Here is a 16,870-nt window from a genome sequence, read left to right on the forward strand (position 1 = left end):
AATAAAAAAAATTAATTTCTAATAATGAAATTAAGTACAAATTTTAAAGATTTAGCGAATTTTCGTCCTTAACTTTAAAGGTTTTAGAAAAGATATATATTTTTTAGGCTAATATTTCCCTATTTTTATTTTTTTATAAAATATCTTCATTTTTATACTTATAGCAAAAAAATTTCGATTTCGAAATTTTTTTCTTCTGATATATCAATATTTTTTAAAAAATATTGAAGAATACTTATCGATACTTTTTGAAATATCGATTTATTGATATTTGTGGTCAACAACCCTATATAAGACATTTCGATTTGTGTTATCTGTTTAATAGGGATCGTCTCTCACAGACGGCTTGACAATTATGACCGCCGGTAAATTAGAGTTCTTCTCCTTTCTAACCGTAGTTTTTTCTATGACCGTAGTGATCGTGGTTCATTAATTGTTTTTCACAATATTCTTAATTTGATGCTACTTAGCTTTTATCCAATTATTTTAATATAGAAAATGGTAAGCCAACACTTCCCTGAAAATAAAATTTTAAGCTTGAATGAATGACGAAAAATAGTTACTACATAACCTGTAATTTGACCGAATTCCTGGATAACATATTTCTCACTAATTTCTAGAAACCACTAATTCTACATGGCCATGAACGTTCTATAACACAGATCAAATATAACCGCGAAGGCGATCTGTTGTTTTCATCTTCAAAAGATAATAAACCAAATGTTTGGTATTCTCTTAATGGTGAGCGTTTAGGAACTTTTAATGGACATCAAGGTGCTGTTTGGTGCATTGATGTAGATTGGACAACAACTAAATTTATGTCAGGAGCTGGAGATAATAGTTGTAAACTTTGGGATTGTGAAACCGGGAAAGTAATAGGCAACATTGTTACATTATCATCTGTGAGAACATGTATGTTCAGTTATTCAGCCAATATGGCTGTATATACTACAGATAAGGCAATGAAACAAGCTTGTGAAATGTGCATTATTGATGTAAGAACTATTGATGATAGTTTTTCTAACCAACCCCCTATTTTGAAGATACCTATTAGTGGATCTAGGGTATCATCTATATTGTGGGATAATTTAGATGAAATGATTATTACTGGTCATGAAAGTGGAGAGATTTATCAGTGGGATGTTAAGGTAGTCCTGTATCATCAATATTGTATGCAATTAATGTTAATATGGCTTTTTTTTGTTAGACTGGAAAGAAAATCAACAGTACTAAAGAACATGACAGTTTAATTAATGACATGCAATGGAATAAAGATGGAACAATGTTTATAACAGCATCTAAAGACCATACAGCAAAACTGTTTGATGCTGAAAGTTTAGCTGTATTAAAAACTTATAAAACTGAAAGACCAATAAATTCTGCTGCTATTAGCCCAATAGCTGACCATGTTGTGTTAGGTAATTCTGCTAATACACTATTTATACCGGGTTAAAAAAAAACCTTTTTATTTAGGTGGTGGCCAAGAAGCTATGGAAGTAACAACTACAAGCGCAAGAGCTGGCAAATTTGACTCCAGGTTTTTCCATCTTGTATTTGAAGAAGAGTTTGCTAGAGTAAAAGGCCATTTTGGACCAATTAATAGTGTGGCTTTCCACCCAGATGGAAAATCGTATGCTTCAGGAGGAGAGGATGGTTACGTTAGGGTTCATAATTTTGACTCATCATATTTTGAATATAATTTTGATTACTAACTCTAAAAATATAAAATGGTCCTTATAAATAACATCTCTAAAAATAAAACTTTTTTTTTATTTATTAATAATTGTTTTATTCAAACATATCAAAAAGTACTTTACACTTCGGTTGACACTGTGCTTTATAGTCTTAATAAGCCATAAAATATTAAACAAATAACCTTTTTGATAAGGTACCTCCTTCAGCCCCTTCTAATAGTTTTCTTTTCAGTGATGGCCTTTCTATTTCAGCAATTTTCCTAATGCTTTGTGGCAACGGTAACTTACTGCCCACAGTAGGAGCTGGTTTATTACTAAAGAATGGCATCTTTAAGCACTCCGTGCATGATTTCCTGGCAATTGGATTTAGCACAAGCATAGATTCGATCAACTGTAACAGATCATCTCCAGCAGCCGTAAAAATTGATTTTAATGGAATCGATGGGAAAGTCTTAAATTCAATATAATCACATAATGTTTTTATGCCAGGCCAAATCTCTTCTGTAGGATTTCCAAAAACTCCAAATATCTTTGTTAATTGATCTAAATCAGATTCACCAGGAAACATTGGTGCTCTTAGGAGAAGTTCAGCTAAAATACATCCAACTGCCCAAATATCAATGCAGGTTCCATATTGCTTTGCTCCAAACAATAGCTCGGGAGCCCTATACCATCTTGTAACAACCTAAAATAACAGAAAATTTAAACACTAATTGATTAAAATATATGTATGTATACCTGATGAGTATTTACTCTATTTGGAGATCCAAACATTTTAGCCAAACCAAAATCTCCTATTTTTAAAACACCCTTTGCATTCACTAATAAATTATTGGGTTTTAAATCTCTATGCAAAATCCAATTCAAATGTAAATATTCCAAACCCTTTAACGTCTGTAAAACATATGATTTTATATTTGCTGTCGTTAGGATAATTGTATTATCCTTAATAACAACTTCCAGATCAGTATCCATAAAATCAAACACTAATGAGACATTGGACATATGTCCAAATACATCTAATAGGCCAATAAGATTTTCATGATGTAGTTCTTGTAATAATTTAATTTCTCTCAAAGCTGTCCTATTGATTCCGTCTTGAGCTTCTTCTCGACTTCCTAGCTTAATCTTTTTCACAGCTACTATATTATCTGTTTCAACATCCTTAGCTTTGTATACAGTGGCAAATTGACCTTCTCCAAGAAATTCAATTTTTTCGTACCGTTTAAGTTTGCTTCCCATATTTTTTCAAATAATTAAATTTAACTTTCATTGATAAATGTTAGCAAAATAGGTATACATTTTCAAACTGTTTTATTGAATTAGGTTATGTTGACTGGTTTTCATAGAAAAAATGATGTTTGTTTGTCACTTTGGCGAAAAATATCGATATACTGATGTGTTTGAAAAATGTGGCCAATTTTAAAACATAGCATCGAATATTGAATTTCAGATTTTCTTTATCAGATCATATTTATTTATTTATCATTTTCATATTATAAAAATGATTAACGATTCGATCTATTCCGAACGAAACCGAATCCGCGGCAAATTTTTTTTTTTTGGATGCATACTTTAGAGTAGTAAATGTTATTAAGATCATGATTTTGGTGCTCAGTACTCAGTAAATTGTATGAAGTTACAAGCGATCGCGTTTTTTTACTGAGTCGAGTTGGAATTAGGGATGTTGGCCGCAGAGTGAATTATTGATAATAATATTTTTTATAAATATGGATAAGTGGATTAAAGTGGAATCTAATCAGCTGATTTTTATTTTGGTACAAAATTAATGAGATATTTAGTGCCACTTGCTTGTTACCATCTGCTATAAAGCTATTGTTTAAATTATTTAGTTTCCGTATTGTGTGTTATTCTCAGTGTATCGTTATTTTATATATAGGGTCATGTTACCCGAGTATAAGCAAAGTTAAGAAGTATATATATTGCTTTGGATATACCGTTTATATTTGTTTTATTCAATTATTTTTCACTCATAGTGAAAATTGCTAATTAACCGAGCGGGCACTTGAAGAAGTTTTATCCATTTGAAAAGTAACAGTACAGAGAAAGATCATTCGATGTGTGTTGTTGAAATAAGGAAATTCACTGATCAATTGAAAGATAGAAAGAAGAAGGTATTAAATTATATCAGATGATCACAGGTTTTCAAAACCATTATATACATACATATTTATATAGAAACTAACTTTGGATTGTTGTCTGAATATTTATATATAGATAAATAATTTATTTTGTATAAATTAATTTATTTGATATAAATTATAATTACAATAAAATTTATTTTAAAATTACATATTCTTATTGTATGTTTATAAAAAGCTCTTGATATTACTCTATAATATAACAACATATAAATTGATAAATAAATTATATTTATTGTACATATTGTTTTGTTTTCTTTTCTTCCTATAATAAAAAAAGTACTTGTTTTTCGATCATCCTTTTAGTCGAATATAGATAATATGCATATCAATATAAAATTTTAACTGAAATTAATGAGATATTTTAAGTTAACATGTGATAATATATTCTATATATTTGGTAAAGTAATAAAGTCAAATTTTAATGTGTATGCCATGCATGAAACTACTTAAAAATATGTAAATGTCTGATTTATATATGAACCTTTTACCTTAGTGGAAAACTGAATTTTAGTTAATTAATTAATCTAGGTGGTTTAAAGATTTTAATTATATTATTTTTTTAAATGTATATAAAAAAATTAATATACGAATGTTAATATAGAAAGTATATTCGGTTATCCAAAATGGAAAATGTAATAAAATTTGTTGAAATACGTTTGCAAAATAGATTTAATCACATATTAACGTTTCTACTTTTAAAAATATAGGGTGTAAGCATTTTAAATTAAAAATTGCGAATCAAAAATCAAAATGTCTCAGGAATTGTAAAATTTTTTTTTTGGGAATAAAGTGTATATTTAGTTAATCGATACATCATCAAGCAGTCGCATAAATAAAAATCGAATTTAGAGAGTTGAAATAGCGACCAATCCTAAAAAGTCAAAAAGTTTTTGTTCGCGAGTATTAAGAATGGGGATGCTTCGAATTCCTGACGGTCGTGATAAATCCATGCTCCGAGTACGGCCATGACGGTCGCCGGTATTGATCCGTTCGTGAGCAGGGGTGATATCTTCCCTCTCGCAGTCTAAACAGTTCTGGTTAGAGCGTCGCGTCGTGCGGTTCGTAATCATGTCTCATTAATGGCCGTAATCTCGTGACTGACGACTGTCAGGATGTCGTCCATATCGGCCCAGGGTGTCGTGGAAAGAGCCTCCGCGGAACTATCGAAACGTATCAATGGCTTGGGTCTACGGAGCAGTAAACATCACTCGTCGAAGGGTAGTGTCATGGAACGGGTCACCAACGTCTTCTGCGGCGGCGGCAATGCCGCAGTGACGGCCCCCGAAAAACCGTCCAGGTTACTACCCTCGAGAGGTCACCAAACGAAAAATGCCCCGCCGCCGCCCGTTGTGCAAGCGAGGAAACCGAAGACTCTGCCCGTTTATCTGACGATAAATCAGCTGATGATGGACGAGACTTTCTTGACGAAGTTTTTCTTTTATTTCACCCCATGCGAGAGATGCGCGCTGGCCCTGGTGTGTGTGAAGTGGCGAGACGTCCTCTATAGTTTACCGCATTACTGGATAGGACTAGTACCGGTGTTACAGTGTCGCGAACTGAGAGGTTTCAGACCAAACGAACGTTCCCGTATGTACTCGCAATTGCTCAGGCGAGGTTTTCCGAGTTTATGCTTGATGGCGGCGACAAACGAGGACGCTCTCGATCTGATTAACAGTTTTCCACTGTTGTCCACGCAGATAATAACGTTGAAATTACGATGCTCCAGCATAGGTGATCAGGGCTTAGAATCGTTGATGGATCACTTTCAAGTAAGGAACTTGTAACTAATCGTTTCACTGTTTATTGATAATTGTCATAGAGATGCAACTCAATAAGGGACTCTGGCGCAAAGTTTTGCTTTGCCCAACATCCAGCGGGAGCCATAATGGGCTATTCAAGTAATTTTATTGGTCAATTTAAATCTCCATTACAGACACCTGTAAGAAAAATATTTTACTGTGAAGACATTTGATTGGCTCATTAGTAATGTTGTGCACGTGACACCCTTGACGTCATGTTTAATTGACCAATGAAATTTAAATAAAAAACTATTTTTAAAATTTTTAAAAAATTAATATATCTATAAAATATAAATATTGTATACATATATATATAAAACCATAAGCAAACAACTTTGGTGCATTGCAAATCAAAATTATCTCTTCCATCTCTCCGTTAGTACTTTTAATATTTTATCCGAAAGATCATTATAGAATGTACAATTGAAGGGTTTTAAATTAACTTTTTTTAAACATTTGACAAAAATGTTGTTATATTATCGATGTGGCAAAATCGCTGAATAAAATAAGACATAGCTCAAAGACCTACTGACAGTATAATAAAATAATTTTGTTAGAGTCTGGGGCACTTGTCTTGCCTCTATAAAATGAGTCTCAATTTCTGGGTCTACCGATTTATTTATAATTGTATGTTAACAAAAATCACACTTAATTTCTTTTTAAAAAAGTTTTACTAAATAACCTGAGATGTACACTACGGTACAACGTGAAACTTTGTTTGTTCTTATAAGAACATCTGGACTGAAGTTATAGAGTCAAGTAATTAATAGTAAGAATGAGCAAAAAGAAGGATACTGGCTGAATGAATACAAACTTTACCATTACTTTCTGGAGTTTGTTCAAATGTCGATGATACTTGCTTCGAACACCGTAGTTGTGGGCCTGGAACGATGGAAATAGGCACTACAAATATAGTAAGACAGTTTAGAAATTAATGGTAACAATTATGAACAGAAATGTGACTGACTCCTTCATTTTACCTTCTATATAATTTTGATTTTGATCCACTTCCATTTGTACATATTCTGGGCTCGTGGTATTATTTTCACCATCACTAAATTGTTCATAGGTACTTAAAGGAAAGTTTAAACGTATCACAAAAATGTCTCATATGGTACTGATTATAAATCTGTTTTATGTTTAACCCAACCAGTTTAGGATTTTTTCTACTCATTTCTTAAAGATCACTTTTTTAACGGAAAACAATGATGCATTTCCTCACTATCTGTACATCCGGACACACAACACTTCCTAGAACGGGAATGCATTTCAACTACCGACTTGTATATAGTAATAAAATAAAATAATAATTTAATGTATAAACGTTATAAAAAACTAACCACAATGCTCTCAATATAGGGCACATTAAAAATGGCGTGCAAAATAAACAAATCATAGAACCAAATGAACCAATCAGATTTCGTCGCGGCTCTTAACATAGCGATTAAAACAAGTAATATGTTAAACGTAGCGACATCTACATGTTGGACGTCGCGAAACATTTCGCCAAAATTTCCTATGAAGTTAAATCTCTATTTCTCTATGATAATTGTTAGATGTGTAACAATGAGGTTTTTTTAAGTAAAAACGCGCAGGTCAACTAAATAGAACAACCCTTACTTGTTTTGATTAGATATAATAATAAATAGTAGCCGGCTTGGTGGCGCAGTGGTAAAGGCGATGGGACGGTCCTCCTACTGTTGCCATAGCCGCCGGTTCGAATCCCGCTGGGGCATGGTCGTAAATTTATGTTTGTGATTGTTTAAAATTTGTGATTTTTTAGGCAAGAGTGTAAAATTCGACAAGGAAAATGATCCCAGTCACGCCAGTAACCAGGCTGGGTAAGACCGGATGTCTTCTGGGATGATTTCTAAAGTTGGTCACTCGCCAGTCGGTAGGCTTAATGTTGAGAACCGTGGTTCGGAGCCCACGTTAAATTGTAGGTCCAGTCCAGATAAACCCATAGTTGGTAAAAGGAGACTTTAAAAAATATATATATATATATAAAAAATAATAATAATAAATAATAACTTCGCCACAAATTTAAGACTATATAATGATTAATATTTTGTTAAAGTTACTTTTTCTTGACATTATATTTAAATACTGAAATAAAAACACTCTTTGCAATTAAATATCAGTAAAAATAGATAAATCTCTTTACAATTCTAATCCAATATTTACATTATTCGGAATTATCGTAAATAATTCCTTGATTTTTGAAACCTTAGAATCTCGTAATTATTTCCTAATAACTTATTTTTCTACAGATTACATTATATTTGAAAACCAATTCGTGATTATAAAGGAAACAAAAAGTACACATTCGGTGTCATATCGTCCACTCGGATAACTGTCAATTGGGCTTCGGAGTGAAATGATGGAGTCATGTTTCATCCATTGTCACATAACGCAAAATCTCGGGTTTATTACGCTTGAGCATCTTCAAACACTGCTCCGAATCATCAACTCGTCGTTGTTTCTTGTCAAAAGTGAGCTCGCGCGACACCCACTATACATAGAGCTTTCTATTACCCAAATATTCTGAATGATATGATATACACGTTCATTTGATATCTTTAGAGTGTCTGCTATTTAATTCAATTTCAAATTACTGTCATTCAAAATGATTTTGTGGATTTTTTAAATGTTTTCGTCGGTAACAACCTCATTTGGGCCTCCACTGCGTTCACCGTCTTCGGTGCTCATTTCACCACGTCTAAACTTAGGGATTTTCCTGGGACAATGCCCGGAAACTCGGCATCAAGGCAAGTTTTTGCTTCAACTGTATTTTTCCCTTCAAAAAGCAATATTTTATCAACACGCGAAATTCTTTTTTATCCATTGTTTTCACAATAACAAAAATTGCTTCACTCAAAATGCTATAATTCACAATCTAATGATCTTTTGAGGGTTCGGGCTAACTAAAAAATATATGGATTTAATTCTAGTAGCGCCATCTATGTGTCAGGCCGGAGAATTTTCAATTGACCTGTTAAAATAAAAACACTTTACATTAAGTCGTAAATAATTTCTTGATTTTTGAAATCTTAGAATATTGTAATTATTCCCTAATAACTTATTTTTCTACAGATTATATTATATTTAAAGACCAATTCGTGACTATAAAGGAAACAAAAAGTACACATTCGATGTCATATGGCCTTATGCATTATACTGAAGCCAAAACAAAAGATGAAAAGATGGATGTTACGACCTGTTTGATTCGAAATGAAGTAATTTGTTTTTAGAATATGAGAATCTAGTGTGTGATTTATTTCTGAATTAAATTCAGTTTAAATTCAAGGTTACGAATTCAACTCTCGATTTATATAATAATAATTAGCAAATTATAACAGCAATTTATAAAAATATACAAAATGAGGAATAACTATAAAGAATATTTTGTAAATTTGTAATTAAATTAAAACCATTAAATTAAAGACATGGAAATATTATTAGTAACCTTTTATTAAACATTAAATTATACATATTTTTATTTTAACTCTCTTAATAAATTTATTACTACATTCTAGTGGCACATTAAGAACAGAATGTCTACAGAGTTATTAACAGTCTACAGTGTAGGTGGACGTTGAAATAGAATGAAACTAGCTCTGTCCTAATGGACACAAATCTGCAACTTGCAACACTGCAAAAAACACGCCATAACAACATTTTCCCGTACTGATCTCTACTAATCCGACTGAAAAAGTCTTATGTATCATATGAAACGAAATACATTATACTATGTGAAGCATTTTGTATATTTATAACTTAAAATATAAAATAGCTAAAGGGTTATAAACATTTTACTAGTTACCTTGCATGCATATAATAATAAAACGGTGTCCAGACATTCTATTGCGTGTTTTGACGTTCTAATTTGTTAAATTTCATATACGTGACAATAAACAGCAGGGGACATTCCCAAATTATATTACAGAAGGCTTTTTGTATCAAAGTAAAATATTATCCCATAACCATATATATTAAAGATGTATTTATTTGATGACTTTATTAAATATTTATACTCTTTTTATATCTTATTCATCCTTATTAAATATGCATTTGATTTACTATAGTCTCTCTAATAAAATGGCCATATGTACACTGTCAAAATTCTTTTGATTTTACTCTAGTTAAAAAGAGACAGAATGCTGTGTTGCCGAATTAACTTATTAAACTCCCGTCCAATAAAACAACCAATGCACGTCGCTTATGATGTCAGCTTGGCGCAACGTTGCCGGGTCAACTTAGAATATTGGTTGCCGGTTTAAAACTTTTAATTATTATCCCTAATATTTTAACGAAATTGGCAACCTGGACTAAATGAAAAGCAACGATCCATTCCCACTTTAAATTGAACTTTTTTATGTTAACAAACTGCAATTAGTAGTAGGGCCTATACAGAATAGCTGTGAACTCACGTTATCTAAACTAATACCGTCAAAATATCGCAATGTTGCCGCATCAACTCTGAGTTTTAGTTTATTTTCAAAAATAACGAAACTGACTCACTGCTCAAAACAATCACTTCAGTCAATCAGGCAAATTTATTAAAATAAGCAAAGCGTCAAAACAACGTTTCCCTTTTTATAACCTCTTATTGTCACTAACGTTTTGAAGAATTTTATAGACATTTGACAACCGGGCGATTTTTGTAGGGTAATTCGGTAACATGTTCGATCGTATCAGACAGCAATCTATCTCTTTTTAACTAGGATAAGATGTTGTCTGTTATTAAAACTAATTTACAAACTGCTACTGCTATTTTGGATAGTGTATATATTAGATGTCATCTATGACATGTATTGGCTGTGTTATACTAAAGCATCTATAAAAACCTATCCAAATATATAATTTGATCAATTATTGTTGATTTGTTTCTTGATAATAATATTTGATATAGTATTATAGTTCTGTATAAGTTTAATTTATTAAATATTTTTATTTATCTCTGTTATCGATTTATCGAAATGATTTATGTATAGTTTTGCTAGATAAAAAAAATATAACCGGTGAATCATACACGATGATATTATGAAGCAAAATCGTAAATAATAAATGTTGCCACAACATGACACCGTTATTTCAAAAATTGATCGAACACGTGACTCCCCTTTGCAATTCGATACTTAACTTTCTGACCTTGTTTCTTCGGCTTTTCGATGAACGAAGTTAACGAGAAAAGACGGGAAGCCCTGAAACGTTGCCCAAGCCTCCTTGATTAAATCTGCGGACCTGTTCAGAACACTAATTAAACGAAAAGTTCCGGGGAATTCTCTTCAAGAATATTTTACCCGTTCTATATTTCCTCTCACATAAAAAAAAACATTTATTTGATGTTATTAATGTGTAGAATCTTCCTTTTTATGAAATTGACCAAATTGGATTATAAAAAAAATGAAATACTTACTATTATCTTTCACACCTCTATAAATGATATTTTTGTTTCTGTTATTTACTGTTACTCGCCTTCTTGTTCACTTGACATATAATAATATGTTAATTTGGATAGTAGGCGTTGCTTTCACTTCTTTGGAATCAACTCGTGGATTTTGTTTTCCTATAATAGTATATTGTCATATAATTATTATAATCAACTTTTCATAGTCAACTAAAATATATCACAAAAAACCTTTCTCTCTAGTCCTGTGCATCTTATCTGAACTTTAAAAAAGTCTATTTTTTTAAAATAAAACATGCAAAGTAGTAAATGTCGAACATACAATTTTGAGCGATATATTTTTAGTGTATGAAATCAATAAATAACATTAATAATACCAAGTAATATATAACTCTTGAGATAAATGTCAAAAATATCGAATTTAACAGCGTAGGCCATGATTCTTCATGATTAATTAGTTCTTGGTATTAATCATTTTTAAAATAGTAAAGTTATTTTTCCGTGCTAAAAATATCAATGACTCCAACAGTTTCCTAAAAAAAATACCGTTCCCATTTCATAACCATGTTTGGGTCAAAAACTTCTAAAATATCCGATCTCCCTTTGTATCCTGGCATAAAATGTCGATATCCCAAACCTAAGTGAACTTTGGCAGATGGCCAGAATAATTCGATATTTCAGCGTGGAGTTAAATATACTGACAAATTTTTAGAATATTTTCTTGATACTTTTTACTAAATTAATAGACCGATCCGGACCTGAATTTTATGCCACGCCATCTTTAATTTCGTGAAAAATTGACTTTTTTAAATAGGTCGACACGAACCATTACAGTTCATAAATGCACGGAAGTTTTACGAGTTGCATATAAATAAGATCTTTGAATTTTTTGTTCTTTCCTATTTTTCGATACGGTATTATGAATGACGTGACCTATTTCTGAGTTCTTTGGCGTTACAAAAATGTATATCTACAATAACGCGTTATATAAATGGGAACTGGGTAATTTTAACGGAAGCTATTATGTGGTGTGAATGAATAGAAGGCGCTTCTTTTGTAATCCTTTTTTATTCGCTAAGCTTTTGGGTAAGAGAGTGTTGTATATGAATAATTGTTAATTTATGTTTTAAAAATATAGTAAATAATGAATTGTATAGTGTTTTCCATCATATATTTGTATAAATACATAATATTTTGTTCTGCAATAAATAAATATAAATCGGAATAAGAAAAACGTTATTTTACCCATATATTAATTGGTTTAATAAAAATGTTGCCTTTTTGAAGAAAACGGAGGCAGCTGGCATCTTTTGAAGGTTAGGGCTAACTAAAAAACATATGGATTTAATTCTAGTAGCGCCATCTATGTGTCAGGACGGGGATTTTTCAATTGACCAGTTATGATAGTCTGTTGTAATGTTCAGTGGCGTAGTAATTTACACTTTTAATACTTTGTTGATTATTGAATGTTAATGGAAATTAGATTTAATTAAATGAAATTTAAAAATGTTAGTTCTTGATGTTTTGGTATACAGACATTTATTATTTTAATTAATGTAAAATATATTTAAAATGCTGTAAAAACAAGTTTTAGATAGTAATTTTACTCTATTTTGATATGAACAAGATTGAATTAATACGTCGTGGTCGAATTTCGACCACAGGGCGATCACTAGCTATTAAAAATACGTGATAATTAAATTTGTTACAGAAACTTAAGGAACTGGAATTGGCTGGGTGTAACGAAATAACCGAACAAGGTCTTTGGCAGTGTTTGAACTCTCGAATAAATTCGCTGACGCTGACGGATTGCATAAACGTTGCCGATGAAGCGGTAGGAGCAGTGGCACAACTTCTTCCAGAGCTCAAGCAATTCCACTTGCAAGCTTATCATGTGACCGATCAGGCATTAGGCTATTTCTCACCGAAGCAAGGAACGCATTTGGTTACCTTGCGTCTTCATTCATGTTGGGAGATTACCAATCATGGAGTTGTTAATATTGGTAAGTTTTCATACATTTGACATATACAATACATTTAACATTAAAAATCGATATAAAACTCAGTAGCCTTTGAAAGCATATGTCGTCCACACTGTGACATTTTTTATACATATAAATAACTTTTAATTTAAACTACGTAGCTTATGGTATTGATAATAACGGTTTCATTAATCATGACCCGCGTTTTTAGAGCAGCCAACATCAATACCGAGCCATTAGCTTATACGATACGTCTATTACAAAGCGGATATTAACAATCTGCCTGGCTTAAATCTCTTTCGAATGCGGTTGCTTCTATTGGCGTTGGATTGTGTTCGATACTCGGCTACAAAAAACTACTTTGTAAATTGTCCGCAATTACCCTGCGAATATTGCAAATCGATAATTTAATTTGAAGTTATTCTCGATGAACGTGTTACGTTACATACTTTATTTTCAAATCTAAATATTTTCACATATTGTGTGTTATTTCTTGAAACAATTATATTTACAAATAATTTTATTTCATTAATGTATTACATTGTCATCATAAAAATAGCTCATCTGTTTTAAATCACCGCCTGCTATACAAGAAACGAACAATGAAAACTAAAATTTAACATGAATGAAAATATATTTATTTCACGTTAATCAACATTTGTGATATAAATCTGTATCACAATATTTATATTATGTAATAAATGCCATATTATTAACATGTATTTTCTGATATTACAGTACATTCCCTACCTAATTTGACAGAATTAAGCTTGTCGGGTTGCAGTAAGATAACAGATGACGGAGTTGAACTTATAGCTGAGAACTTACAGAAATTAAAAACTTTGGATTTATCCTGGTGCCCTAGAATAACCGACGCTGCCTTGGAGTACATAGCTTGTGATCTCAACTTATTAGAAGCGCTGACACTTGATAGGTAAAACATTATAAAAAATGTGTTAAAACGAATATAACAACCATAATTTAATTTTTATAGGTGTGTTCACGTGACTGACATAGGCATAGGCTACATCTCAACTATGTTGTCTTTGAAATCTCTATATTTGCGTTGGTGTTCACAAATCAGAGATTTTGGTTTACAGCATTTATGTGGTATGAGAAATTTACACATATTATCGCTAGCAGGTAAGTCTACATCTAAAATTAAAAGCAATGCACTAACTAATACCATAACGTTATAGGTTGTCCACTTCTTACATCAAATGGATTATCTAGTCTGATACAGCTGAGACATATGAAAGAACTAGAGCTCACAAATTGTCCTGGGGCGTCAAGAGAATTATTCGATTATTTAAGGGAACATCTCCCTTGCTGTTTGGTGATAGAATAAAAGCAGATATTCTTGTAACCTACTCTATTTTTGATTTATAGAAATCAAAAAGCAATATTATTCCAGCGATTTCGAGCAAAAAATTATTTACAATCTATAGCCATATGGTTTATGTAGCTATATATTACAACATATAGCTGTGTTCGATCAATGCTGTTTTAATGTTTTTTTTTTATTGTTGTGAATTGGTCACTCATGTTATACTTGGGAAGTAACTCACTACTTGTAAGTACCCGGGCAGTTGTAGAATATTTGGGTATCATGGTTACGTGTTGTGTCGTTTTTTATTTAAACGTGATTCTTGCACATTATAGAAACAACATTTTTAAGACTGAGAGCGCACCTTATTGTGATTTCTCTTGTCGAAGGGTTGTAAAATGTCCATTTTTCAAAAATTAGTGTCGAACTTTGACTTCTATAGAAGAAAAATAGAAATAGGCCTGTAGAGCATACCAAATGTCAATCAATCGCAAGATGTAGATTTGCAAAACAAATACTCATTTCTATCGTGAATAATCTGAATCTGCAAAAGCTTATAAAATATGTACTACAAAAGGCTTTAATCTAACATTTCAAACTAGAGGATCAGATAACATCTTTTACCCTAGTATGTGTTATAAGATGATGACCTGATGAAAGGCGAACTATTATTAAAAAAGCAGCTTTAAACAAATCAATCCTCTAGCACTAAAAATAAATTTTATATTCAAAACAACAAATTTATTACATGTCACCTATAAATGTTTTTGAGAGTGAATGTATCTCCAGAAGCTAAATCAAGGCGTTACTAAAGATGAAAAGCTCATAACTTGTGCAATTTTGTCCACTAATTGTTATCCTTAAATTTAGATTGTGCAATAACGGGTTCAAGAAAACCCTAATAAACTAGACATTAATGAATTACTTATTATTTAAAAATATATGTTATTAAGACACGAACATACCTATAAAATTATATTCAAAGCATACATTCAAATCCTTAAAATGTATTTCGTATGAAATATTGAACTTTAACTGGATTTACAGAGTGGCAGTTTTAGTATTGTAACTGTGCTAATTATTTTTTACCAATTAGGTACCTGTAATGATTTTTCATAGTTGTTTGATATAAACAATTTTTAAAAAATATTTCTTTAATTGTTCCTTTAAGAGTTATTGTATATAAAAATGGTGTTTTTGCCAATAAAAATAGATATTTTTTAAATGCTGGTCAGTTTTATTTTAACAGGTTCCATACTTATACATAATTTTATGCATATTTATTACTACATCGAGATAGTTATCTGCATTACAATATAATTAGTCAAAAATATTATTTACCTATCACAGTATCGGATGAAATATATATCTAATATATTAAGCATCATTAATTATCCCACCAAGATAATAATCCAAGTCCAGGTTCATTAATACTGCCCTAAAATCACCATATATTTACCAGGATTTTCTATATAAAATTAATCCAACTTACTGTTAAGCTATATGGTACTTTATTCTCAATGCCTTCTTGTGATTCCTGAATGCCACTTGGTCCGGCTGGACAAGTTTCAGTAAATGTTTCTCCAGTGACTCTAAATCTTATTGTTTCTCCAGAATCCATAAATAAATCATGTTTACCCCCATCACCTGTATCATACTCCCAGACCCAAGCTTGTTCTGTTTCATTAAACTTGGATGGATGTTGGAGAGCACTGGGTGGGATTAAGATATCATCAAAAAAGCCCAGAGTTACTAGAATATGAAAATTAGATATTGCTACAGGTTTCTAAATAAATTCATACCATGAACACCCTCTTGACTACAACTTCTTATTTTTCCAATTAAAATTTCTTCCATGAAAGGTCTGAACACAATATATCTAAAATGAACTATAGTATGAGAGGCACCATCTCCAGGTATAATAAAGGAATCCTTAATGCTTGTAATATCAAATAATGCTATACAAAGACCTACATTTAATACAACCTATCAAAATACATAAAAAATAGAAATATTATAGAAGAAATTAATATAACTATATTAAAGAAAAAACTTACCTTATTTGCCAGTTTTTTATTTAATTCTCCAGCAACTGCTTCATTTAAATTTACATTAAATAACTCCGGAGTTATTCTTGTAACGTTTTTCATTTCTGCTAAAATAAACATTTTTGTTTTAAATATTTACAAGAAATTATTCCAATAAAAATATAATAAACAACACATACTGTATACTTTAAAAGTTATAGGTTAAAATAGGGATGTAAGATATCGATATAACGTTTTGAAAAAATATCGAAATAATATAGATAGCTATCGATACAAAAGTATCTATATTCTTTTGACAAATTCCCGTTATATCGATAATTAAAAAAAATATTTAAGCCCATATATTTGAATTATTTAATACCACAAATTATATATAGTTATATATCTTTAATACTACATATTACATTAAAATAGTCGAAAACTTGGATATTCAAAACAATTGAGC

At 31.1% G+C, this 16,870-nt stretch overlaps 4 protein-coding genes across 5 annotated transcripts; 2 read left to right on the top strand and 2 right to left on the bottom strand.

Moving 5' to 3' along the window:
* The first annotated feature begins 337 nt into the window (after positions 1-337).
* eIF3i (eukaryotic translation initiation factor 3 subunit i) lies at positions 338-1,783 on the top strand. Its single transcript, XM_076408699.1, has 4 exons — positions 338-501; positions 621-1,148; positions 1,208-1,418; positions 1,474-1,783. Exons 1-4 carry the CDS (start codon positions 499-501, stop codon positions 1,710-1,712), a joined length of 981 nt encoding a protein of 326 aa, XP_076264814.1. The 5' UTR covers positions 338-498; the 3' UTR covers positions 1,713-1,783.
* Positions 1,763-3,048, bottom strand: Cdk7 (Cyclin-dependent kinase 7). The gene is made up of 2 exons (XM_076408698.1): positions 2,433-3,048; positions 1,763-2,379 (listed from the first exon to the last, which is right to left on the bottom strand). The coding sequence occupies exons 1-2, from the start codon at positions 2,934-2,936 to the stop codon at positions 1,864-1,866; spliced, it is 1,020 nt and encodes a 339-aa protein (XP_076264813.1). The 5' UTR covers positions 2,937-3,048; the 3' UTR covers positions 1,763-1,863.
* A 1,777-nt stretch (positions 3,049-4,825) lies between these two features.
* On the top strand, positions 4,826-14,430 carry LOC143198990 (uncharacterized). The gene is made up of 5 exons (XM_076408697.1): positions 4,826-5,628; positions 12,780-13,071; positions 13,789-13,984; positions 14,045-14,193; positions 14,250-14,430. Exons 1-5 carry the CDS (start codon positions 4,972-4,974, stop codon positions 14,396-14,398), a joined length of 1,443 nt encoding a protein of 480 aa, XP_076264812.1. The 5' UTR covers positions 4,826-4,971; the 3' UTR covers positions 14,399-14,430.
* On the bottom strand, positions 11,091-16,612 carry Polr3H (RNA polymerase III subunit H). Of its 2 annotated transcripts, XM_076408701.1 has the most exons (5): positions 16,435-16,612; positions 16,180-16,363; positions 15,870-16,129; positions 15,719-15,815; positions 11,091-11,227 (listed from the first exon to the last, which is right to left on the bottom strand). In XM_076408701.1, the coding sequence occupies exons 1-4, from the start codon at positions 16,543-16,545 to the stop codon at positions 15,765-15,767; spliced, it is 606 nt and encodes a 201-aa protein (XP_076264816.1). In that variant the 5' UTR covers positions 16,546-16,612; the 3' UTR covers positions 11,091-11,227; positions 15,719-15,764. The 2 variants fall into 2 exon arrangements, with proteins under 2 accessions (XP_076264816.1, XP_076264815.1); XM_076408700.1 differs by lacking the exon at positions 11,091-11,227 and having other exon boundaries at positions 15,594-15,815.
* Between the last annotated feature and the right edge of the window lie 258 nt (positions 16,613-16,870).

Source organism: Rhynchophorus ferrugineus, unplaced genomic scaffold (genome assembly GCF_030347505.1).
Source record: "Rhynchophorus ferrugineus isolate W39M unplaced genomic scaffold, kcgeb_rfMv2 rfM6, whole genome shotgun sequence".
Lineage (NCBI taxonomy): Eukaryota > Metazoa > Arthropoda > Insecta > Coleoptera > Curculionidae > Rhynchophorus > Rhynchophorus ferrugineus.